Source organism: Ambystoma mexicanum, chromosome 6q, assembly GCF_040938575.1.
Source record: "Ambystoma mexicanum isolate Mex_15411 chromosome 6q, UKY_AmexF1_1, whole genome shotgun sequence".
Taxonomy (NCBI): Eukaryota; Metazoa; Chordata; class Amphibia; order Caudata; family Ambystomatidae; genus Ambystoma; species Ambystoma mexicanum.
This window is the reverse complement of record NC_090937.1, coordinates 1,005,920,073-1,005,944,710: the sequence shown is the minus strand read 5'-3', so window position 1 is coordinate 1,005,944,710 and position 24,638 is coordinate 1,005,920,073. Positions and strand designations below refer to the sequence as shown.

Below are 24,638 nucleotides of genomic sequence, written 5' to 3'. Positions count from 1 at the left end.
AGCTTCAGGGGGCAAACATTGGCAGCTACTATCAATTCATAGTGACTCGCCACTTAATTCTATACATACGCACACCCTCTCCAAGAGTCCAATATCACTAGCCAATGGCTAATTCTGAGTGTATATTTTCCAACCTGTTGTGTTTTATCAGGACTCTGTCCTGTTTGAATATTTTAATAAATGTAACATTTTAGTCTGGGGAATACCTTGTTGCAGTTACGATCTTACTATCCTTCGCTTTATTTTCCCCTCTATTTTACTCTCGTTCTTCCCCAGTGTCTTGTGGTGGTACCTCAGCTTTCTAGTATGCAAGTGAGATGAATGGTGTGATCAGTGGCGTATAGGCCAGATGGTCACGGAGGGCTGTCATTTACCAAACTTTTCTCATAGGCCATCTTTTCAATGGGAGACCAGCATGATGCTTTTAACAGCACCATCGGGGTTCCAATAACCTGAAAGGATATGGAGACTGTATGTATGCACTGTGCCACAGAGGAACCGTGTGCTATGGACTTTGGGAGTAAATATCTCTTCTATTTGACAGCACAAACATGTTGATGACTGTTAACTCAGGATTCCTATTTTGTGGTTTCTGGGGCCTCTCAACCTCTTTGCTTTTTTCCCCTGGCTTTTTTGGTTCTTTGATTTACTTTTGGTGGTGAAAGGGATTTCTCTTGAGGTCCCCTTTGTAAAGACTGGCAGGGGGTGTATGTACTTCCGCTCTCTATATGGTAGAGGAGAGGCAGAGAAGACCCCAGCCAAGATTCTTTATAAGGTAGCAATGGACGAGCAATCAAGGCCTAGCTTCTCAGGAGGTGATGCAGGCTGGTTCTTAAGTACAGTGTAGTCCCCGAACCCCCACAAAGGAATGTCCACACACTGTATTACTGAAAACAGTCTTTATATAATTAGTATTCAAAGGTATGTACACGATCACAATAACGCACTTTGTACTCGGAGGTCAATAATGATAAATATCTACAATTCTAAAGTGGTACCACTAGTGTTATCAAATCTCATTAAAGTGCATCAACTGTACAGTTAAAATGTCACACAGATCAATAACGAGGAAACCAACAATAGAGATAGGCAGGAACGTAAGATGGTTGAAACAATAGGCAGAATGCTGGCCCCGTTACCTAGACACAGTTCTGTGTGGAGATCCCCCCCCCACCTGGGCAACCTGTAAATAAAGATATATAGCACAAGCCCAGTCCATATGATGTTCAATAGTCTTACGTCTTCCTATTAAGGTTTTACCCCCCCCCCAATGTACCTGGTGGAGTAGAGTTCTCCGACGATGAGTCGACAATCCTTCTTGAGTGCCTCCCCTTCAGGTGGAAGCCACGGATCGTCGAGAGGTGTCAGGGAATCAGCAGCCCTTCTTGAGTGCCCTCCCTTTAAGGCAGGAGTCACGGGTCGTTAAGCGTCCGACGGTGAACAGGGTGAACTACGGCAGGGAAGTGGCAGCTTCGTTCCTAGCGATGCTCGTCGACGACAGAGCGTTGGCGTCCTGCAAGGAAGAGGCATGCGGGGCACCTCGGTGACGATAGTTCTGGACCGCAAAGAGATGATGAAGAACTGTGCCCCAGCAGGGGCGTCGAGTCGTTCGCGTCTCTGTGGTCCTTAGGTGGCGGGAAACCCACCGGTGGATGATCCTCGGCGCGTCGACGGTCAGGCCTTCTCCAGCGGGAGAAAAGCGGGTGACGCTGCAGACGAGAGCGTCCGATGATCAATTGAAGTTCTTATGCAAACGGGAGCACGGCCGCTCCGGTCGGCGACGGCGGTCGTCGACAGTGGCGGACAACAGTCTGAGTGCTTCTCCTTGGAGTTCCGCAGCAGTCCCCGTATCGGGTTGGCAGCCTGTCGAAGGTCTGTCTACCAGGGAGCGTTGGCAAAGATCAGCTGTGCACGATGGTCCCTCGTAGCTCGGGAAGAGGGCACCTTACCAGGTCTTCCCTGGGTCAGTCCTTGGAGGCACAGCAGCTTTCAGATTGTGAAGGAGAGCAACAGCAATTCTTCTCGCCAAGCAGGGCTTCAAGGTCAAGCGTCAGTTACTCCAGTTACTCGTCGTAGTAGACTTCAGCTTCTGAACACGATTCCTAGCAGTGAGAGGTCCCCAGATATACTGTTGTTCTCCCATTCATTCCGCTGGGTCACACTCAAGCATCCAATCGCGACTAAGGGCATTCATGCAGGCAGGCAGCCAATCGGGCACACGAGGTATACAGGCCATTCACTTCTCTCCAGACACTCACAACAAGTTATGTGTATTGGGACAAGTACCAAGCCATTCAACACTCCAAGCTGCATTCATACCGGTTTCGGGAAGGGGTGTCTCAGTCATTGTGTCAACCACCAGATACTAGACACCCACAACACAGAATGCATATTCGTCACACACTCCATTCACCCAGGTCCCACCCACAGGAGGTACCCACAACATACATCACCGGGAAGGCTCCAGCCAGTCTGGCCGGGCCTTCACATCAACACCATATATGGCATTTCCACCCAACAGTCAGTCAGGGGTAAGGGACAGAGTCCGGGCTTCCCAGGACTTTGGGAAAACAAGGTAATGGGGAATCGAAAGCAAGAGGCCACAGGGGCCATCTTTTTGTCCATCAGGAATCAACGGATCCCAATGGCAGGGCCGGGGTATCCCAAAATGGAGGATACTCCGCGCACCTGTCAATTTCAGCATGGAGCTGCCACCAGCCCCTACCTTCTCTGCGGGCCACCCACAGGTGCCCAAAAACATACACTAGGGGCACAGGGTTGTACCCCCACCCATGGGTGCCATAAGGGTATCCCACAGGTCCGTTCACCAAACCAAAAGAGAGCTGCACCGCCAGGAGTCCCACATGAACTCCTGCACGGAAAACACGACAGAACACATAATAAAAAGCAGTAAAGTACAAGGATACGGAGGCCCTGTCCCTTCGATGCATTTCCAGCATCACACCCCTACCATTATATCTCTAAGGTATAGTGTACTAACATTTATCACAATGCCCTCTCCCAAGCCCAGACCACCATGTGGCATTTCCATGAACAGTGGTGTAATACATAGTCTTTAAAAATGAGGATACAATCGGGAATGAATGCTAATATTTCTGAGTTTTTGTGAGGCAACTCGGGAACCCTATGGGAACAAAATGCCAGTGTTCAATTAAGTACCCTTAAAAGTAATGTAGGCAGAGTTTTCCAAGGCTATAAAAGTTTCACTTATGGAAATAATGGGACAAAGTCTGTAGGCAGAGCCGCAGTTTTGGGAAAATGTGGCGAAGTCTGGGTTTTTCACAATAGGCATAAAGAAGACCGCTACAGACCCCAAGGGACATCAGAGGATTCCCCCTTGAAGAGCTCCACCTCCAGATTCGAGACCCTGAAGCCCCTGGTAGAAGAAAAGCAAAGCAGTGTTTGGGCCGTGGTAATGCATGGCAAAATGCGGTACAAGGGGGAAGGCAGAAACCCATGTCTATGGACGCAGGGACCACAGGGTAAGCTTGAGGAATAACCTACCAGCCCAGGGACCAGAGGTTAAGTAACCAGGGCTGAAATTTGGAAAAAAAACGTCCCAGTGAGCACAAATCTTTGCTTTCACGTCAATTTACAGAATTTAGTCTCTCAGGAACTTTTACCCTGAACCAACGATGACCCAGCCTTTCTACAAGGGTGGCCCACCACCCAATACGCAGAAAAATTGTGAAACCTGACTAAGCGGGTCCGAGCAAAATGTAGCTGCCAGCCAGCAGAAAATATTCCCTTGAAGGAAACAAAGGTGTGCAAGTGGATCTGTTGTATTTGCAGTTTTGGCTGCGCGCTGCCAACCAAAAATCAGTTTTGTCATAATGAGTCCTGTCCTATACTTCAAACTACTGATGTAAACCTCCTAAGCTCAAGCAAACCAGTTTGTCTGTCTGCACGTAAATGTAAGGTTTTTTTTCTCTTGTCCACAGCGAAAGTAGTCGACCTTGAGCCTTGCCTCTCAAAGAAGTCCCTGGAAGAAAAACCTTCTTATCCATACAACCCTCGCGAAAGTATGTCCGAGATCCAGTCCTTGAGCTCCTTCCAGTCCGAGTCCTGTGATGACAATGGTAGGTATACCGTCAGCAGTGTGGAGCTACTTCTCTTAATCTTTTAGCTGCGTTATAAATGCACACAAATGCTTTTTTGAGACCTGAAAAGAAGCCGTACTGTTCAGGATCAGTTAAAGTTTGTTGTTTAAAAGAATAAGCTCGGCAGCAGACCTCTGTGCCCATCTTGTCATTCAAGGGATGGTCTTATTGAAAGTTAAAAACACTTAACAGACAAGATATTTTGAAAAGTGGCAATCTTTAATTAAACCTCAGAGTGCATGAAACCTTGCAAATGTTTTAAGGATCCTTTGTTTCCTTTTGTCTTCTTACTACGGCCTCAGCTCCAATATGGATCCGATCACCATTGAGCGAGAGCAGAGTGTAAGGAGGGTGCACTTGTAAGTTTGACTATAATTGTAATAAAGGAAGCGGTGCAAGAGGTGGAAGAATTGATGTACCCATTATATGCTGCATTGCTTACATTTCATGGTGTTCATGTCTTTTATAAATTCTTATACGTGGCCGCGCACACTTGGGGCTCTTACCCAAATATATTCACACCAGCTTTTTCCATTGATCTTTGCAAAACCGATTCTTTTTTTTCTTTCATTTCTTGTTGCAAGTAAAAGCCTTGTGAAACTCTCATTGGCGGCCATGTAGCTAATAACTACCTTGAAATGGGTTGCGAGCCCTCAGTGGAGATATTTTAGCATCATTTGATTTCTTCTATTAAGCTTCCTTTATTACTCCATTCATGTTGTAGGTGTTTTGCCTTAAACGCTTTTGGTCTTGTTTTTATAGCAGTGTTTTTCAGTAGCTTGGAGCAGTAAAATGCCTGTTTTAAGTTAATTCGTTTTCTCTCGAAGTTAAACGTTGCATTTGTTTACCTTGTCTTCAAAGCAGTTCCTCCTTGCTTTGATATGTGCCTACAAGTGACTTTGATTTCACATGTGTCGTTAAGTAGATGCTGTTTCATCAGGCCAGCCTCCCCATGCAAAGCGCATTCTGTCATTGGCTGCTGGGAAACCTGTAACAGCTCGTCGTGTTTGTATTCATAACTTGCAAAACATTGAAGACAATCCTTTAAGCTGCTGGGGTTTACGTCCTCAGAAGCATGTTCCTGTAATACAGGGAATTGTCAACCACTTTAGGGACATGAACCTTTTGTGTGGGGTTCGAGTGATTGGAAAATTGCATTTCCTCTCAGTGAGACCCAGAATGTGGCATCCAAGTAATTTGGTGCATCGCTGTCTCATGCATCGTGTTTACTCTTTCTTGCTAGCATTGCAAACTCATGTGTGGTGTTCAACTGCTGCTATCTTGGGACTGAAACGTAATGCTGGCATCAGCACAGGTTGTCTATCCTAATCACCATCTCCAAGTGTGCAATGCGAGGGGTGTGTGGATCAACCATGACCGATACACTCGCATTCGCTTCTGCATTTACCATCCACGGGAGATTGGTTTGACCATTAGGCCCAGACTTCATGGAAGGGTCGCTGTTTGGAATCCACCTGTTCGTTTGCTCTTCCCCTCCACAGTTCTAATAATGAAAACATGACTTGGAATTTTGGGCAACCATTTTGTTCCATTACATAAAGTATTGAATTGAGAGGAAATGGGGAAGGTGGCTGGGTTGCTAGTAACTTCAGTAATGGCAGATGAGTTTATGAAACATTTATAAGGATGCATGCATTTATATTTCCATAAGCGTTGGCAGAAGTATATTCATAATTTGTCAATTGGCTTCGCTGTTTTCATCAGTCTGGCATGCAGTTTTTCTATTCATTTTCTTATGTGCTTCTCTCCTACCTTTCACAAGCTTCCGTTGTGACTGTAATACACCGTGTCAACGCTGTTGTTGACTCGGTGGGAAAAGAAGGTACATTTGTATTTTTTTAATACTGCTTTAAATATACGTGTTTTGTGGTGTAGCTTTGCATTTCCAAAATAGTATTCCAAAATGCTTTTGTTGTTTTCATCCTAAGTGTCATGTCATTTATTGAAAAGCAAACCAAGTTTTTTCTTCTGAAGTGGAATTCGTTCTCTAGTCTGGCATGCACAATAATACACACTGCATGAAAGTAATTTACTCTTTGTGTTAACGCGCCCAGTTCGGTTATGTTTTTCCACCAGATTAGCATTTGGGAACTTTGTTATGCTCTTTCTTTGGTATGTGTTGCATTTATTTATTTGTAACATTAACCTATATGCTTTAATTGTGTTGTCCTCTCCAAAATTAACCGTCTCTTACCATGCTTCACTTTGAATTTTATTCTGATAGTATTTTGTGTTTGAGCTGCCTAGTCATATGGTGCGCGTGTGCAGACCATTTCTGGCAATCCTGAGGCTTATTGAAAGCCTCAGTTTGCACATTTTGTATTTTGTGTCCGTGATTTACAAGGACTATTTTTTTATTTTTTATATTTTTTTTACATTTTTTAAGCAGGCCTTTGAAAAGTGGCATTGATCTTGGTTAGTGACATACGCATTGTTAAGTGATATATTTGTTTTGGTGATTTGGAACTAAAATCTGGTTGTCAACAATTTTTCTGTCGCTCTGGTTCTCAGTTTCCATGTCTGTTTCTACCTGGTTCCATTTAGATCTCGCATTCGGTCCCTCTTGGAGACTCCCCGGTCTGTAATCCCTCATCCTGCACATCTCATATCTTCATTCCCCGCTCTCTTATTCTCTTGCACTCTCCACGGCACCCACATTAACCGTTCAGTATGCCCCAATAGATTGTGGCATTTTGGTTTCACTGTCGCTCGTTAAGTGTCCAGCCTACCTGTCGAGACCAGGCACATGAAGTCCTTTTAAGTCCCCGCCAAGCATAAAGATGACCGCTTTCTTGCAGGAAAAAGGTTCTTCTCAATAATGCCCTTATTCGGAGAGCCCAGCTTCTTCAAAATCTCATTTTGAGATTGGCAACGTTGCCATTCCAGCAACTGGGGAGTTCATGTGCCAGACTTCTTATTAGTGCATGCTAAATTGTCTTGTGGGTACCGCTCCTCCAGTTTAGGAACTTCGGAAGTGGGAACTCCCGCCTTTCCCCACTTGTGCTTGGCATAGTTCTTTCTGGCTGATTTCAGGATACACGGTGGAATGCAAGTTGAATGCTGTTTTCTGAATAGTTTGCCCTTATTTCTAATAAATAAAAGCTGGCTATTAGTGCAACTCCTGGAGCCATCTTTATACATACTATAATTCAGTGTGTTTTGTGCAAGATAAAGAACTGTCTAGCAATGCTGTACTTTATCTTCGTGTGTTGTATTTTTCCTCTTTTCTCCACCACCCCTGATTCACACCATATTTGCATCTTTCCATGCTGCTTGTCCTCTGGAGCCATACACCTCGTTCTTGTTACTTCTGGGTTTTTCTTTCCCTCCCGTTAACTCCAGTGTCATTCTTCACTTTTCTAGACCTGTTTTCTTGCTCAATGCCCAAAGTCAAGTAGGGTCACTACTACCTTATCTGCTCTGCCCCCTATCGCTCAAGGTGCACACATCGATCTGTACTCGGCAGATCCAGCATTATGACTAGGACTGCTTGCTGCACTTGTTGGCTTTCTTATGTGTAAAACCTCAAACTCCTTCTGTCAGTCTTGACTTCTTCATGTTCCAGCATCAGCAACATTAAGCCAATACAAAAGATGTTTTACAACACATGGCTAAATTTGCCTGTTTTTGGTTTCACGCACAGTCTTTAGACAATGTAGTTATCCTAATGAATTATGCTTGCGGTTCGGAACACAGTTCTATATTTGTTTCCTTTATTTTTGAGACCATATTCATAAATGATATAGATCCTAGTGTTATTAAAAGTAGATTGTTGGTGCTCCCTGAAGAATGAACATGTTTGTACTTGACTCCAACACTACACTTGGTTGCCCATGTCTCTAAAAATGATATTCTCTGCAGATGACATCATGCTGCTTTCTTCTGCAGGAGCCTCCCTTTGGAATGACCTCTCTGCATTTTTCAACTAGAGCCAGATTTCCTTGGGTTCCTGAAGCTTCTCAAGACCTTCCTTTTCTTCTCCTCCTTCCCTCTCCCCTGCTAGGCTCCTGCCACTACGACTGGTTGCCTGTGTTGCCTTATGAGTCTTACTGGGGTCGGGGCCTTTCTTCAACCAGCCTTCCCCTGCATCCCTTCCTACCAGCACTTGCCCTCTAGCACCCTTCCCTGACCAGCCTTCTGAGGCTGGTCGATCCATGTCCTCGCACTTGACCCTACCCCATGGTTTCTCCCTGGCACTTTCCCTCCTGGGCACCCTTTAGCACTTGCCCTGGGCTCCCTCCAGCACTTCTCCCTCTCCATCTTCTCCCCATCTCATCCCTTCGTCCTGTTCTTACCCTTTCCAATTTTACACTGCACTTGCACGATCCGAATGTCACAAGGCATAGTTGGACCATTGTTTTTCTCCTCTGCTCCCCCTCTTTTGTCTTGTGGCGCCCGGAAACACTTTTTGCTGTATAGGCGCCATAGAAATCTGCAAATCTGTGCTCCAAGCAGAGAGGGCTATATGCCTTATTTTCCAGTGAATTACATAGCACGTGACTAGCCTAGGGGCGTTACTTTAGAAAGATTATTAAACCAATTAGAATAATAAAGCTATGCTTATTTCATTCAATGCAAAATATTTGTCCTATATTGCAAGATCCCTGTCTGATGGCTACGGTGAGAATGAATAATTAGTAAGGAGTGAGGGTCTTCAGTATTTATACTTTCGAAAAAGCATGAATTTGTTAGCACGCATTGGTAGTTTTGGTCCAAGCGTCACTCATTGTCATATGTTTTTTCTCAACTAAGTCTATATTCATCCTGCGGTTTGGAGAATATTCTGCCAAGTACAAATATTCATAATTACCTAGCTACTCCATGGCCTTGCCCTCCAACATAGACCTCCCAGTCCTCAGTGTCTTCTCACCCGAGAAGGTTCTTCCACAGAAAAGGAGGCCAATGGGGGAGGGGTAATCTGTAGAAATGGCGATTAAATACCAGTATGATACACAATCAAAGTAACTTCCATTTTTGTGTTATGTCCGTGTCTGCTTGCTTCAAAATAGTGGCACAATTCAAAAGCTTTTAAACCCTTGAAAGGAAAATGGAAACCAGAAGGCCCGCTTTAGACTCGTGAACATCCAACACTGTACCAGAGAAAATAAATCTGCTGGTGAAGCAAGAGTCTCACCAAATAAAATCTGCATTTGCACAGTTGTGGAATAACCTGGCCCAACTCCTTCAATGTTCAAGCTCACCCCTGCTCCTGGGACCTGCTGACCCTGCTTCTCGAGAGCTTTCAGGCAGGAAAGCTGGTAACTTGGACGGCGTTGTGGAACCTTGAGTGGAGGCGTGAATGGTGGAGGAGAGGGTATGGGGGGGGCATGGCAGCAAACACAAATATGTTCCCGAGCCGTGGGTGATCTTTATAGCAATGACGATAAAGTATACTATTAAATGCTTTGTCGTTCTGGGTGGACCCCTAGGTGCTGAGAGCTAGCAGGAAGGGACGCAATCTATACAAACCTTAAAATGGGGCAAGCTCTCCTTTGACAAGAGCTCCACTAGCAGGAAATCCACGGGTGCAGACCACTGTATGCAGCTCTCTGTGCGCATCCCGAACAAGACAACACTAGCAACATCGAGATTATGGAAATGTTCCTTTAATTGAAGGCAGGCATTGGTTCCCTCAGCACCAAACTTGACACACTAACATCTAAAGTAGACCATCTCATAGCCCCCCAGCCCCACCCCACCTGCAAGAGAAACCTTCCTACAACGCCTTCAGGAGACATCCCAAAACAAACCTTTTTTAGTTGACACTCTTTCCCTCCCTCTCCCATCGCCCCACCTCCTTTTCCTGCTTTTTTCTCCCATGTAACCAGTGCCTAATTGTCCATGGGCTTTGCGTGCTTCCTAAATGTACAAATAAATAAAAAGCAAAAAAATAAAGCCTTCCTCGACAAACCAGGATACAGGCTCGAAGCTGCCAAAGAAAGGATCGCCTCCACAGTACCACAATGTCTCTGTGACGTAGGTGCTGCTGAAGACGAACAGCCGATAACGAATACCTGAAAAGCACATATCAACCAAATAATATATGTATTCCCGTAGTGAGTACAGAGGTTGCGCCAGCCTCAGTGGAGATATTTGTTGAGACGCTACTTAAAGATGTTTTTGGCCCCAACGCCTTTTCACCTGTGTTTATAGTGGAAAGGACACATAGCGTTCCCTCGGGTAGACCCACCCCTGTTGAGCCTCCTAGGCACATCCGAGCAAGAATATTGAACTTTCGTTACCGGCACTCGATTCTGCTGCTGGTCAGAGAGGGATCCCTGGCCTACAAGAATGACACTATACATATCTTCCCAGATTTTTCATCTTCTGTGCAGGCCCCAAGGATAGCCGAGTGAAATATTAAATACTCTATGCAAGTCCATGTTTTCACTTCTCTAGAAACCGTGCATAACTTTTTTGACACGCTGGGGCCGCAGACCTCGGAGCAAGCATCCTAGAGTCTGCGTGGTGGATGCCGCCAGCGGTTCTTCAGGATCTTGGGCCCCTCGGGACTTGCGTTTTGACACGAAGATTTTTCACTCTGTCGCTTGACATCACAATAAAGTAGGGTGACCAGACGTCCGGGTTTTCCCGGGTCAGTCCGGGGAAATCACTGGATGTCCCGGGGTCCCGATAGTTTTTTTATTTTATAAATCCCGCCCGGGGTTTTGGTCAAGATGCCTTTTGCCAGGACCCGATTTCGGAACCCCGAAATCGGGTCACGGCGCACCACTTCCTGCGCGATTGTGTGCGTGAAATGCTTTTCACGCCCCCATTTCCTTCCCCTCCCCGGCGCTCTCCAATGAGAGTAGTGTGCAGGTTAGCACACCCCCTCCCTGCCTTGCGCAACGGGCCTGCGGCATAGAAGTAGGACTAACGTTATATGTTCCTTTACTTTAGTCCTACTTCTATTTCAACATTAACGTGCAGGATGGGCTTGGTCTGGCCCTTGGTTTATGTTGGGGTATTGTAGCTGTAAATTGCCCTATTGCGCTCTTTTATTTTACTCTGGAATGCTTATTTGTTTTCCTATATTGACACTGCACAAACGTACCAGGGGGACGGGGGCATGCTTAACTGGTGGGAGGGAAGGGAGTGGGTTGGCTCTTCAATACCTAGGCTCCAGGTTAAGAGGCGCATGAGTGGCTGAGAGAGATTCTACCCGCTTTTGTTTGCACTTGTGCCACTATGCACCATAGCCATAGTCTTGGGTCTAAGTTGTTAACCTGGTATGTTTGAGAACTAAATCGCCCAATTAAAACTCTGAAAGTGCTACTCTATCCAGACATCAGATAGAGGTGCCCCTCCTACAGGATGAGCACTTCTGCCCCTTGAGTGAATTCAAATTTGCCAGTTGCTGGAGGTGTCACAGATAGGTTTCCTCCTTCTCTGTCCACTCCAGATGCCTTGCTACGCTAATCGACTCTTCACTGAACGAGCCCTCTGCTAAGCACACATTGACTCTGTGGGAGTCATTTAAATGTCACATCCGGGAGATCTGTACCTCTTAAGAGTCAGGAGTGCTTTGCACCATTAGAAGGGACTTGGATTGCCTCAAATGGAATCTTAAAGAGCTGGAAGCAAAACTCTCTTGCAAAGAGGACAATAGCATTTTTATTGAAAATCTAACTATGCAACTAATGGTACGACTTTCTTTCATCATCAGGCTTTCTAATGCCTGCCTTTTAAATGTGGAAATTATAACGAAAAAGTGTATCCAATTTTTTAGGGGTGGGGGGTGGCAGGGAGGTAAAGTTCCTGGGAAGGCAAAATCGGGCATTGCTCTGTGGCAAGGGTGATGGACGTAGTAGACTCCTGGCCAAGCTGGCGGGACAGGATAGACAGCATACTTGCATTGTGGCCGTGGTCGATAATGGGGCAACCCGCAATAGAAATGGCAACATTCTTGATGTCTTTGTCATATTTTACTTCAACCTATATACCTCCTCTACCAATAAAACTGGTGAACAATTCCCACACTATCTAGCTGCAATATATTTTTGCGGACTTGCCTGGCATGAGATAACAGCCACCAATGAAGAGGCATACTGGGTCACTAAGGACCTCTCGGGGGAGGCACCAGGACCGATGGAATTTTATAAGCGGAAATTGTGGGCCCACATATTCTCAGTTTATCCTCTTGAGTAGGGAGTTTCCAGGGTCTATGAATCAATCTGTCATAACCCATCTTACACCTGGAGAGAAACTGCCACTCTTACCCCCCTATTTCCCGTAACACCAATAACAAGATCCTGTCCTACATAATTGTGAATAGAATACAGGTGGGTGAAACCTGAGCAGTCTGGGTTCATGCCAGTAAGATCCACTTCCTTTGGCTCGAAACGCCTGTTCAGTATCCTGCACTTAATAAAACTGGCGGTGCCAGCGGTGGGTGTGCTTCTAGGCGCCGAAAAGGCATTTGATTACCTAGAGTGAACATTTATTTTTGAAGTACTCTGGTACATGGGACTGGGGCCCCACTTGCTTTCTATAATCTGTTTTTATAAATGTTCCACTGCTAAAAAAACAAGAGGTGGTGGCTGGAAGGTTAAGAATTAATCTTAGCATCTGGCATTGCTCTGGGTATGGCCCCACCCTAAAAGGGGCAGTAGAGCCCAAACTGCTAGGGCACATTGCTTGTACACCGGACCACAGTTCTCCCAAACATGATGGCCTTACCAGCCATCACCTCTTGTTTTGCTGCAGTCCCCCTGAGTGGGACGGGTATGCCCAAATGTGGGTTCCGTGCCTGTTGGACCTACTGTAATGCTTGCACAGCATGCAATGCAGCTTTCCTCTCTGCCTGTTGTAGTAAATGAGGCAATTCCCAGACTCTGGGTGCCTTCCGGTAAAGTGTCCCAATGAACATGGGCACATTGTAAGTGCAAGCACCGCTATTGGATGTCTTTTTCTTCTCTCGATGATCCTTTGTACCATCATACCATCATGATCCCAGTGTTCACAGAAGGTTCAGTTCAGTTTCCAGATTGCAGCAACTTTGCTGTACAAGCATATGTACAAAAATGCAGTGCTTTCAATTTTACTTAAAGATCTTTTGAGATGTACATGGTGCATTATCATTAGCAGACACTGTAGACATGAACCCAGCTTTATGGCCTTGCGGTTTGCTTTTGGCCCCACAAGAAAATATTTTCTGATGCTCATTTGCGAACAATCATCATTTTCAGTTCCAATAAAATGAGAAGTGTGGCATTTCTAGAACATCACTTTCCGCTTAAACTGGATGGACTTGGGTGTTTAGTAGTTATACTTGGGAGAATCTATACGTGCTAATTATACCCGACAGACTCTTGAAGTGCTTTGTGTCATGAGAATGTAGGGTTCCTGGGTATCTTTGTACTTTATACGTATTTTGCAGATCGACAACTATCCGTGTTGTTGCCAAAACTGCAGCTGCAGTACAATCTCTAAACGATTGCTGGTCTTTTGGTGTGTCGGCCCTTTTGCTTACTCTCTGTTCTAAACCTCATTACTGTGTGGGTGTCCGACGTGTTCCGTAAACCAAAAAATAAAGCTTATGAATGACCTCCTAGAAAGAAGTTCAGTACTCGTCAATAATGTGGGGACAAATTGGAGCGCAAACGTCCATTTCTGGGTTCCCAAAAACTCACTTCTGACTAAACATCTGGATCTATGCATGGCTTAAAAGGCACATGTGCATGCCTTATTCTCCATTGCACCAATGTGGAATGAAGTGTGCTGTCCCCCTCGCAGCTGAACATATCCCTCGAAAATGACATGCATGCAGAACACATTTTTTGTATGCGTTATTGGAAGGAGGGTGTGTTTGATTTGTTACTGAATTACTGTTATCCCTTACCTTTGGTCAATTACTGTTGGAATTATAACTTCTGATGTGTTCTTTTTTCTTCTCGCTCTGTTTCTTAAGAGTCTTTTGCTGTTCCTGACCTCAGGAATTCAAGAGGTGATTTCTGCATGTGATTGTTTATAAATGCTAAATTCCCTCGCTGCTTTTTCGTTTCCACAGCCACTTACTTGAAGTTGATTTCCTTCCGTTTGTGAAGCAAGTGTGCTTCAAGTTATTAACATGCTACACCTCGCATTGTGTGTCCTTCCATGTATTTTCTGTAACCCCGGAAATGTGTGAAAATATGTTTTACCTTGCTTGAAACCATCCTCGTTTAGTAAGGCCATGTCAAATGTAAATACATGCGATTGTTTAAGCATCCTGCTTTTAGCATAAGCCAATGCGTTATGAAATAGGTGGCTAGAGAGATCCACTAAATGTGTTTTTACTTTTAATGAATTGTAAACCGATATTTTGGTAATTAATTCTATTTGAGCAACCCTCTTTGTTTAAACAAGTGTGCCTGATGTACTATAATATTGCAGGTATGCGCTATGGTGTTATTCCTGTAAAAGCAATCCATGAGGTTTGGGGAGAGGGCTATCCAGAATTGCTGATTTTAATGACCACATAACTGTTTTAGGTCTGTTGTGCCCTGTGCAGTATTTCTGTTCTAACACAACATTTGAGAGAGTCATTTTATCATTTTTTCTGTTTCTGCAGGGTATCACTGGGACACATCAGACTGGATGCCGAGCGTGCAGTTACCAGGCATTCAGGAATATCCACATTATGAAGTTGTTGAGGATCCGGCTCCCCCTTACACTGATCCAAATGGCATTGATTCCGACTATTACCCTGGAGGCTATGACATAGAAAGCGACTTCCCACCACCACCAGACGACTTTTCTGCACCTGATGAGCTCCCACCATTGCCGCCGGAATACAGTGATCAGTTTGATGTCGTAGAATCGCACAGAGACATGCCAATTGTAGGTAGCTTGGGTTCCTCTGCAAGAAGCAGGCAGAGATTTAACCTGAGCCAGTACCTTCCCCATCACCACTACTCTCCAGACATGGCCGACCCTCAACGTGCACATAGCGGAGATAACGGTGCGTACAGAGAACCCTATGCTTCCTACACATTAAGGTACGAGGGCGGCTTTGAAGAGCCTATGGTGGACAACATGTCTATGTCTGTTTACACATCTACAGCTTCGTGCTCTGATGTGTCAGCATGCGGGGAAATGGAGTCGGAGGTCATGATGAGTGACTATGAAAGTGGGGATGATAGCCACTTTGAAGATGTAGTGATCCCTCCTCTGGATTCCTCACATCATACAGAAGTCTGACACTGTAACTTGACAAAAAAAAGTGCCTGGACGTCAGTCAAAGAATAGATTCTATAGTGCAACGCTGTCTTTTTATTTCTATTATGCAGCAGTGTGTGTATTCTTTTGTTTCGGTGAGCTCATTTTGGCATGGAGCCATCCCCTTCATGCAGTCCAATTAAACATTTGTCCGTTGCCCATTTCCATTCCCTGATATTTCTGTTTGGGCAGAGATAATAAAGGTTGTTAGCTGTTCCATTTCCTACATGTGTTATACTTGGATTGTCCATTTCAAAGTCATCGGGAAATTAGATAGCCATACCATATGGCCATGTTAGCATGACTTGTGTTTTGTACAAGACCCAATGCAAAAATTCATTTCAAATTCCTTGTCTTTTTTTTGTAAATTTTTGTACAGTTTTGATTTTCATAATTTTAACTAGAATTTGTAGATATTTTGTGAATTTTATGTTTCGATCTATAGTGGTTTTAAAGTGCGCCATTGATAAAACACCCTTACCTCTCGTTATACTTGGGCTCCACCGTATGATCTCCCTTTTCCACTGAAGTTTCCATTTCATAATAATTGCAACATGTTCTTGCAGTTCCAAATTGTACATAGTCTAAGAAGCGATCTAAGTTTTTTGGATCAGGTGTATGGAAATGTCTTTTTAAAAAAAAAAGATGATGTATTTTAGAATTGTAAACATTTTCCCCTTAATGGAAAGTGTAATGGGGACCCTCTGCATATCTATTTAGAACCAAAACCACCAAGACACAACTTTTTATAGTGTCTGTATATTTGTGATGCAATGGTCTTGTAAAGATTTTTACTGCAAACTACCATTAGTCACACTTTCTTACTGACAATAAATTATTAATAAAATATGATTTTTACTGTGCTTCTCTGTGCTTAAAAAATGTCATGTCCTAGTTCATTTAACCTGTAGAATGTTCTCTTTGGCAGTGCTCCTCTCCCTGTGAAATATTGACTGTTACAATGTTCTCCTTGCTTTAAACATTGTGCAAAGAATCCTCTTGGTGACAACATCTGACTAACTTCCAGATCCGTAAAAGGTACAGAAATACATATCAGATGAACATGTCAGTTGCTGATCTTTCACACCAACTTCTTTTATTTATTTATTTTTTTAATTGTCAACTGAGTCTGTGTCAGATAAGAATAATTGCTACTTTTTACATAGACTTTTGCTTATTGTAGTTGCCTTCTCCTAATAAATGTGTCTGGGGCTTGTGAATCTGCTAAGATTCACATGCTTTGCATAGGGCATCTAGTGGCTTGTGCAGAGTATTACATGTTTTTTTTTCGAATTTGAAACAGTGGTCGTCTAACACTAACCTTATCCCACATGTACGGGTACCCATGATACTTCATGCGTCAACGTACTCATTGGTTTTTTCTTCCATTAAGTTTGGACAAATATGAAGTCGAAACTGTTGAGACCTATTTGAGGTCCACAAGTGATTGCCATTGAGCGCAGTGACGTTTCCGACGCCGTAAGGCAGATCACAGCGAAAAGGTGATGAGTTGAGGGGCGGGTAATTTAAATGTTACTGAAACCCGTTTAGAGAATGCCCACTATTGTCACCTACACTCTAAACATTTAACTTGCCCATTTCTTGGCTACCAAATGGAGAAAACACCATTTCAATTCTGCCCTAGGTGCAATTTCAGATTACCTTGAAGGACATTTACTGAGTTTGCAATAGCTGTCTTCAAAAGGTTCACAACAACTCTCAGTGCAAAGCTTGCAAGCTTTTTAAAACCAAAGACCCTGAAGGGACGTCGTACAACAAGATGGGCAGCTTATGCAATGCGTGAAGTTGAATGAATCTACAACGGAAAATTTGTAGGCAGAAGGAACAGGCATCTGCTTTGAGAGTGACGCCAAAGAACAGGGTATAGAAGAAACGTTGATTGTTTCCTTGCAGCCGGCCCCCAGCTCTATAGGGCCGACAACAGATCGTGCTGTGAAGACAACGCCTGGTGTACATAAGGCAGTGTAAGACACCAAGCCAAAAACAGAACCGGACAAACACCTAAAACATTTGTTTTGAGAGCTTGATTTCAACACCAAAAACATCTGAATGCTCCAGTTTGGCACCTGAGTATAGTCAGTCGTCAGAACATGGTGGGTGGTGCACAAAAACACATCGGAACATTTGACGATTGCATCAAAGCAGCAACCCAACTCCTGTCCGATCCACATCCTGGATTTTTAAGAGCCCAACCTGGAACACATTTGCCTAACTCCCTTCCTGCCCTCCTTTTGCCCCCCAGCCCTACACATCCAGACGCCCAACTATACTAACAACCCTACATACCCGTTAGCTGGCAGCCTAGGATGCCCACAGGGCAGCATAGGACATCCCCAGCTCATTCCATGCGGCCCCAGACCCAACCCAATGAGAAACCAGCTTCTAGGAGTTCGCCTCCCACTTACCCCTTCCTACAACAGTAGTAAGCATGAAGCGCAACCACTCCACCCTCCCCCCAAACGGAGCACTACCCCCTCACCGAACCTCATCAAGGTTATAAGACCATCATCCATCTCCTCGAACAAGAATACAGTAGCACCTGCACCCTCTCCACTCCTGCCCTTATCAATGCTTGTTCACTCCCGGCACATGCCACTGAAATTCATGACCGCCTCACCGACCTGCAACACCGAAACTTGGCACAATGTTGCATCAGGACCAGCCACATGACTAGCACTCCCATCAGGTTACTCCATCTTCCACCCCGTCAGAACTACTAGCAAAGTAGGGGATGTGGCCCTCGTAGCTAAAGACTCACTCTCCATCAGACAAATTAACTCCTCAGTAGGAGAGAACGCAGATGCTCTCTCTGCTAAAATCTCTTGCTCACCCAACAGTACCATCACCCTCCATATCGTCTACTGCCCCCCATGCCCACTACTTGACTTTCAAGAAAATTTCCTACACCTGCTAGGAGATAACCTAAAAAAACTCAACAAAAACCATCCTTTTGGGTGACCTTAACATTGGCTTCAATGATACGAAAGACAAACATGACAATTCCTTGCCCAAAGCACTTCTTGAAATGAGCTTCATCCAAAGATTCACTGACCCGATGCACACAAAAGGTAGTTTTTATAGATTGGATAGCCAACCACAATTGTGCAGTAGATATCAGTTCCAACAACCCTTGGCCCTGGACTGACCACAAACTTACTTCTTCGTCCCGACCACTAACAATACCAAACCCAAGCGACCAGCCCCCTCCCCCCCGCAATAGCCAGATCTTCTTGGCCTCTAACTAAAGACAGGGTCCTCCCCCTACTGGAAACCTCGGCACTGAAACCCCCGTTTTCCAATGACCTCTCTAGCACTGGTAGAACTCTACAACACTACAATCCAAAAAACTGCAGTAGACACCATTACCCCGCTAGAGTGAAAAAAAGCAAAATCTAATAAACACTGCAATTCTTGGTTCACCCCAGAACTACTAGAACTTTGCTCCCAGAAACGCTCTGCTCTTACCAAGTGGCCAGCGGCCCCTCTCCACTCCACGTTAGAGGCATACAAAACACTGGCCACACAATACAAAAAAGCCATCAAGGTAGCAAAAGCAGTAGCCTAGAACGCTAGAATCTCAAATGCAAAATCCGAATCTAAGGAGCTGTTTGCTATATTCAAGGAATTGGCTGCCCCATCTACCAACACTCAGGAAACCAGGAAAGATGAAGCTTGGTGCACCAATATCCAATCTGCAATACTGAAAAAAATTAACCTCCTCCAGAAAATAATCAATTTGCACTACAAAGCATTTCGTAAAGGTAGCACACCATCATCGACACCGCTCCCAAAACCCAACTACAAAGATAAAATGCGCTTCTCCTTCCGAGAAGTCAGAGACTGAAGTCCTGGACATCATGAAAGCCTTCTCTCTTCAAGGGGGATATCTGCTCTGCTAACCTCATAAAAGAATGCAGACTCAATTGCCTCATTCCTTCCAGCTTTCATCAATGCCTTGTTTGCCTCAGGCATTGTCGCTCCCTCTGCCCTCCACCCTCAAATAATCGTGGGTTCTCCCTATGCTGAATAAAACCTCTTTGGACCCGGACTCGCCAAATAACTACAGACCCATAACTACCATGCCATTCTTGCTAAAAATCTTGGACAAGACTGCCTACATACAGATCCAACATTTCCTAGAAACCAGCAACATCCTGGGTAAGAGGCAATCGGGCTTCTGTCCTCGACACGGAACCGAGTCGGCCCTACTCGACCGTAAAAACCAGTTAGGAGAAATTATGGACAAAGGTAAGCCAGCGCTGCTACTGCTCCTAGACTTGTCAGCAGCTTTTGATCTTGTAGAACACAAGACCCTCTGCAGGCATCTCAAGGACCCTGCCATATTCTCACAAGAAGCCACTTCCTGGATCTCATCCTTCCTGGAAGGAAGAATTATGAGTGTTCTCTGAACAAGCCTGCGCTGCCCCAACCACCATCCACTGTGGAGTACCACAAGGTTCCTGCACCTCACCTACACTATACAACATTTTTACATGGTATCTGCTAATAAAATTGCGTCACAAATTTCGCCGGTAAAAGAAATCGCAGCAAAATGCTGTGGTTTGACCCAGTAAAGGTGTACCCCATTATACCATTTAATACCCATGGTATAATGGGTCTGGGGGTTGCGGGGGTGTCCCCCGCATCCTTTACATGATTGTGGCGGCAAAACCACATCATCAGTATACGCAGCCATTTTTGCCGCAATTTTAAGACATGGAACCTTTTACACTATCACTCTTCAATGACGTGGACAATCATGGCATAGCATATACCAACTACGACGATGATACCAAAGTTCTCATCCCCCTCTCTGGCTCCTATGACCTCGACTTGGCCACTCATCAAAACATATGGATGGCGGCTAATGGATTGTGTCTAAATAGCGAGAAAACAGAAATCCTCATAGTAGGACCAAAGGAAACTCTCAACAAACTTACAGCAAATATAAATAATTCAACATTTAGAATACCGTTATCACTGCCTCAGTTGCAGTTAAAACATTGGGAGTCTTTCTGGACTCCACTCTCTCAATGATGCGTCAAGTCGGCTCCTTCGCCTCTTCTGCAGCACTTGCCACCAAAATCATAAACACAGTCAAACTGTACCTCTATAAAAATGGCCTCACCTTAGCTAAAGCCACCATAGTGGCCAAGCTGGATTATTGCAACGCTCTGTTTTTAGGTACCTCAACAAACTTCAAATCACCCAAAATAATGCCCTTAGAATGGCATTAAGCATTCCCAAAAGGGAGCACTTCTCACAGGCTAGACATGAGGCCCACTGGCTTCCTGTCAAAGAGCGAATACTCTATAAAACCTTGAGTATCACTCACCGGTGCCTCTCCCTCTCAGCCCCACCTTACCTGGCAGAAAACATTCACCTGCCCACCTCTAACAAGACCCAAGAGGGGCCAGCTCTCCAACCAGCTCCTTGTCCCAACTGTTAAGAAAACCAAAGCCGGAGGGGCAAGCTTTCCGTTATTTGCACCCAAAAATTGGAACATGCTACCCACCTCGCTCAGAAATGAGACCTCATCAGCTTTCTGGAAAGCAGTCAAAACCAAGCTCTTTAACTAGTCATAGTCTCCTAAACAAAATATCATCCGCCCCTCCTGTAACCCTAGAACCCGCTGCAATCACATTTGTTGTAAATGTCTGTTTATCTGTTCCACTGTATCTGCGTCAACGTAATGCCTTAATCTCTACAACCAATGTAATTATTTTAACAACTATTTTGTTCTCCCATACTTTGTAACTGTAACTAAGCAAGCTTTCTATAACAGCGCCACGATGCCCCTAGGCCATTGGGCGCTTTAGAAATTAAAATAAATAAATTACATAACAAATGTCCAATTCAAGTCGGGTGAAACCTTCCTCGAAGGACGTTTTATATTAAGACACACAAATTAAGTTCCACACCTATAGAAGAAAGGGGTACATCCATTTCTACCTCCACAGAAGGAAAAGTACTTGTCTGCATTGCAGGATCAGAACTCGAAGAGCAAGACGATTTACTTCAAGAACCACGACGGGCATCCCCTCAGGGAACACCGTGGTTGGAGGAAAGGTTTGCTTACTGTTAGGACAGTTTTTCTGAAGTTCTACCCAACTTCATCAAAAGCATTCAACTGAGACAGTTCAAGACGCCACACTTGGTATAAGGCTATACCACCTGAGTTTGTGGTAGCGTAGACAGAGCAGCCAGGCTTAATTTAGGAGGGAAAGAGGGCTGTAGACCGGTACAAAGAATCTATAATGCACAAATGAATCAATAGAAAACCTGAGATCAAAGTCATAAACACATTAAAAAAAAAACACACAATGCTTGAAGGTACAGAGACCAAAGCATATAACCTTATTTGGAACTCCTAGTAGTAGTTCTAGGAAAGTCAAACCTTTTTAAACACATTCAGTATAGGACACACCTACTCTTGCGGAGTAAAACCAATGGTTACTTTCAGATTACATTCAGTAATACCAGGGTAGTAGAACATAACATTAGTACCGTGATGCTCGGCAAGAAATCGCATAAGTCAACTGGACAATGTAAGTTTTGTGAATAAACACTTTTTCTAGGTACAGTAAAAACCTATAACTATTTTTGTGATCACACAGTTGTACTAGGTAATTAAAACCTAAAGGATGTAATATTCAATTACAGGTTATTTAGAGATCAGTGAAACACATATGAGATGAGCAGTAACTCTTCTAACTTATTTTAGAATGGCACACGGCTAACTCGAGGTAAGTAAAACTCATATCCTTTTTCAAGGAGCTATCAACAATTGGGGCAGGTATAAACCTAAGAGTGTTTTTGTGTCTGTCTAAAACGGAACAGGGAAAGCAAAACCCAGTATTACTCTTTATAAATGGCTGAAGGTTATTCTAGGTAGGTAAAACCTAATGCTGAATTATTCTGACAGGCTAACAGCAAGTCGGGGAAAGCAAAACCCAGTTGGGAAACTTACTCATTTATTTGAAAGAAATGGGTACGTGAAGCCAACAGCATTACTTTTGGGGAAGAGGCGCAACCAATTCACAGGTGAGTAAAATAACCTTATCTACTTTTCAGAATGGCAGAACGTTTCTGAAGTATAGCAACCTTACATATACTTTCCCGAAAGGTTAGAACATACTTAATATTATAATGTGAAGACAGTTTGAATCCTCTAATGAAATCTTGGTAAGCTTTTCTCAGCAGTAAAAGTGTTCAACAAATTACAACCTATGAGGGGACAAGACATGCCATAGCCAATAGATTCAGTCAGAAGTGTGCCTTTAAGGAGCCAGGACAGCCAAAGTCAAATGAACAAAGTCAATAGTTCTGATGCACTTCTTCTTGGATAAAGTCTTTCACAAAGTCAGATAGTTAAGGAAAATCACTGGAGTGGGAACACAAGCTGTTAAGCTGGTGCAAGGGGAGTTCAGATCTACTCCAAAATTTAAGCAAGTGACCCCCTCAAGTGAGAAAGCATGACTTATGGCAATACAATAAGAACCCTGGGCACCCACAGTACCTCTGGTTTGAAGAAAACGTTCCAGCTGGATTCCTCCTTACTAAGCCAAGCAGACCCTTGTTCCTGTGCCACAGCTGTGGGGACAAAAGGGAGGACTTCAGGTGACGTTCTGCGGCAGTACTCAGGAGAGGACTTAGTCAGCTACGGAATTCCTTCGATTCAGCAGCCCTTCGTGGTTTCAGCACCTTTAAAACAGCACTGATATGAATATTGCTGGTCGGATTCTCGTCGTTACAAAGGCCCAGACCTCTGGTGAGTGGACTTTTCAGACTTGAATCATGTCTCTGGAGTTCCAGCAGGATGCCCACAAGGTTTCAGTGCGTTTTGTAATTCAGAAGACCACGCACTGCCAGAAGGCTCAAGGTCCAGGGTATTAGGGGTAATGCAGAAAGACGTGGGATGGCTCAAAATGCAGTTCTTGAGTGTAGTCGATCTCACCAGGCTCTGGGTTGGGGTTGTCCATTTCGGGATCCCCAGGTCGATTAGAACGAAGGGCTACAGCAGGCTCTGGTTACACAGCAGGCTCTCCGGTCTTTTGGAAATCATCTTGTCCGCTTTTCTTACATCATGCTCTTCGGCTTTGGTTCCAGTGGTCGACTCGTCTTCAGCTTCCAAGTTCGCAGTATTTAATACGAACTACAGCACAACTTCTGCATACGCTTAACGTCCTGTCCCCTTTCCTCCATACTGCATGAGCATACCTTCCAAGGGACGGGAGACAGAACCTTTTTCACCAGAAAAAAACCTTCCCCTTGTACAATGTTAGACGCCCTGTCATCGAGATCTCTGAAGAAGACTAGCCAGGTGGAAGAAGCTCTTCCAGAATTCGCCTCCAGAGGACCTCAAGGGCTTTGTCAAACATTGATCCAGGCCCAAGGTAGGGCCTCTATTCTCCATTCCTTCCCAAGGACTCGCCCGCGTGGGAGGGACCACTCGGGTTCTTGTACCGGCACGTGCACCAAGGCTGCTCCAGCTACCGGCCGCCAGATCCTCGGATCCTCCCTGTGACGGTGTTGAGGGACCGGAAGGTTCTTGTACCAGGTCTTCACCCAAGGGTCCACGCCCTTATATTGGTGGTGCATCTGAGGGGGTGCCTAAACGTAGCTCTACCGGCACTCAGGCCGAGGGTGTCCCACCCACCGGGTCTAGGCCCAAGGAGCAGGGTAGACCTCGCAATCCACACTCAAGAGTCCTGGCGGAGGCTGGGCCCAGAAAGCCAAGCAACACGACGCAGACACGTGGCAGGCAGCTCGACAAAATGGAAGCCGTGCCAGACATCAGCACCCTTCCGCCTTTCCAGGAATTCGGCAAGGAAGGAGTGTCAAGCTGGGACTGGCCTCAACCAGGTACGTGGTCTACAGCCTATCCGTCATTTGCGCTGGGCAGGTTCCCGCTGCATCTGTACGGGCATGCAGCAGCTCCAGCAGCCTCCCGCTACCTCGTCTATATCCCCTAAAACCCCTACAGCCTGTGAAGAGAGGTTCTTTGAAAGGTTCCTCGATCTCATGAAGTCCCCTCGGATGGGGGTTATCCTCAGGGATGTCATCGGGGACGTACGCTGGCACCCCTGGCCCCAGCGCAGCCTTTGCCTGCGGCCCCCCAGCCGATTCCTCAGGTGGTTCCGTACCAGCCTCCTCCACAGCCTCCGGTTCTGGTCCTGGTACTGCAGCCACCGGCTCCTGCTACTCCTCCACCGACGCAGGATCCTCCGGAACCCACAGGACACAGATGAGGATGAGGACCTGAACATGTCCTCG

The 24,638-nt window shown here is 45.1% G+C and overlaps 1 protein-coding gene across 6 annotated transcripts in view; it reads left to right on the top strand.

Moving 5' to 3' along the window:
* Window positions 1-16,204, top strand: part of FAT1 (FAT atypical cadherin 1) — a 444,689-nt gene extending 428,485 nt beyond the window's left edge. For 3 of the 6 annotated variants that reach the window (XM_069631550.1, XM_069631554.1, XM_069631551.1), the window contains 4 exons: window positions 3,963-4,100; window positions 5,905-5,964; window positions 14,053-14,088; window positions 14,695-16,204. In XM_069631550.1, the coding sequence (XP_069487651.1) occupies window positions 3,963-4,100; window positions 5,905-5,964; window positions 14,053-14,088; window positions 14,695-15,323 (863 nt within the window). In that variant the 3' untranslated portion in view covers window positions 15,324-16,204. Of the gene's footprint in view, window positions 1-3,962; window positions 4,101-4,423; window positions 4,481-5,904; window positions 5,965-14,052; window positions 14,089-14,694 lie in introns of those variants that run through there. The other 3 variants (XR_011282269.1, XM_069631552.1, XM_069631553.1) reach the window with 3 other exon arrangements.
* Window positions 16,205-24,638: the final 8,434 nt, after the last annotated feature.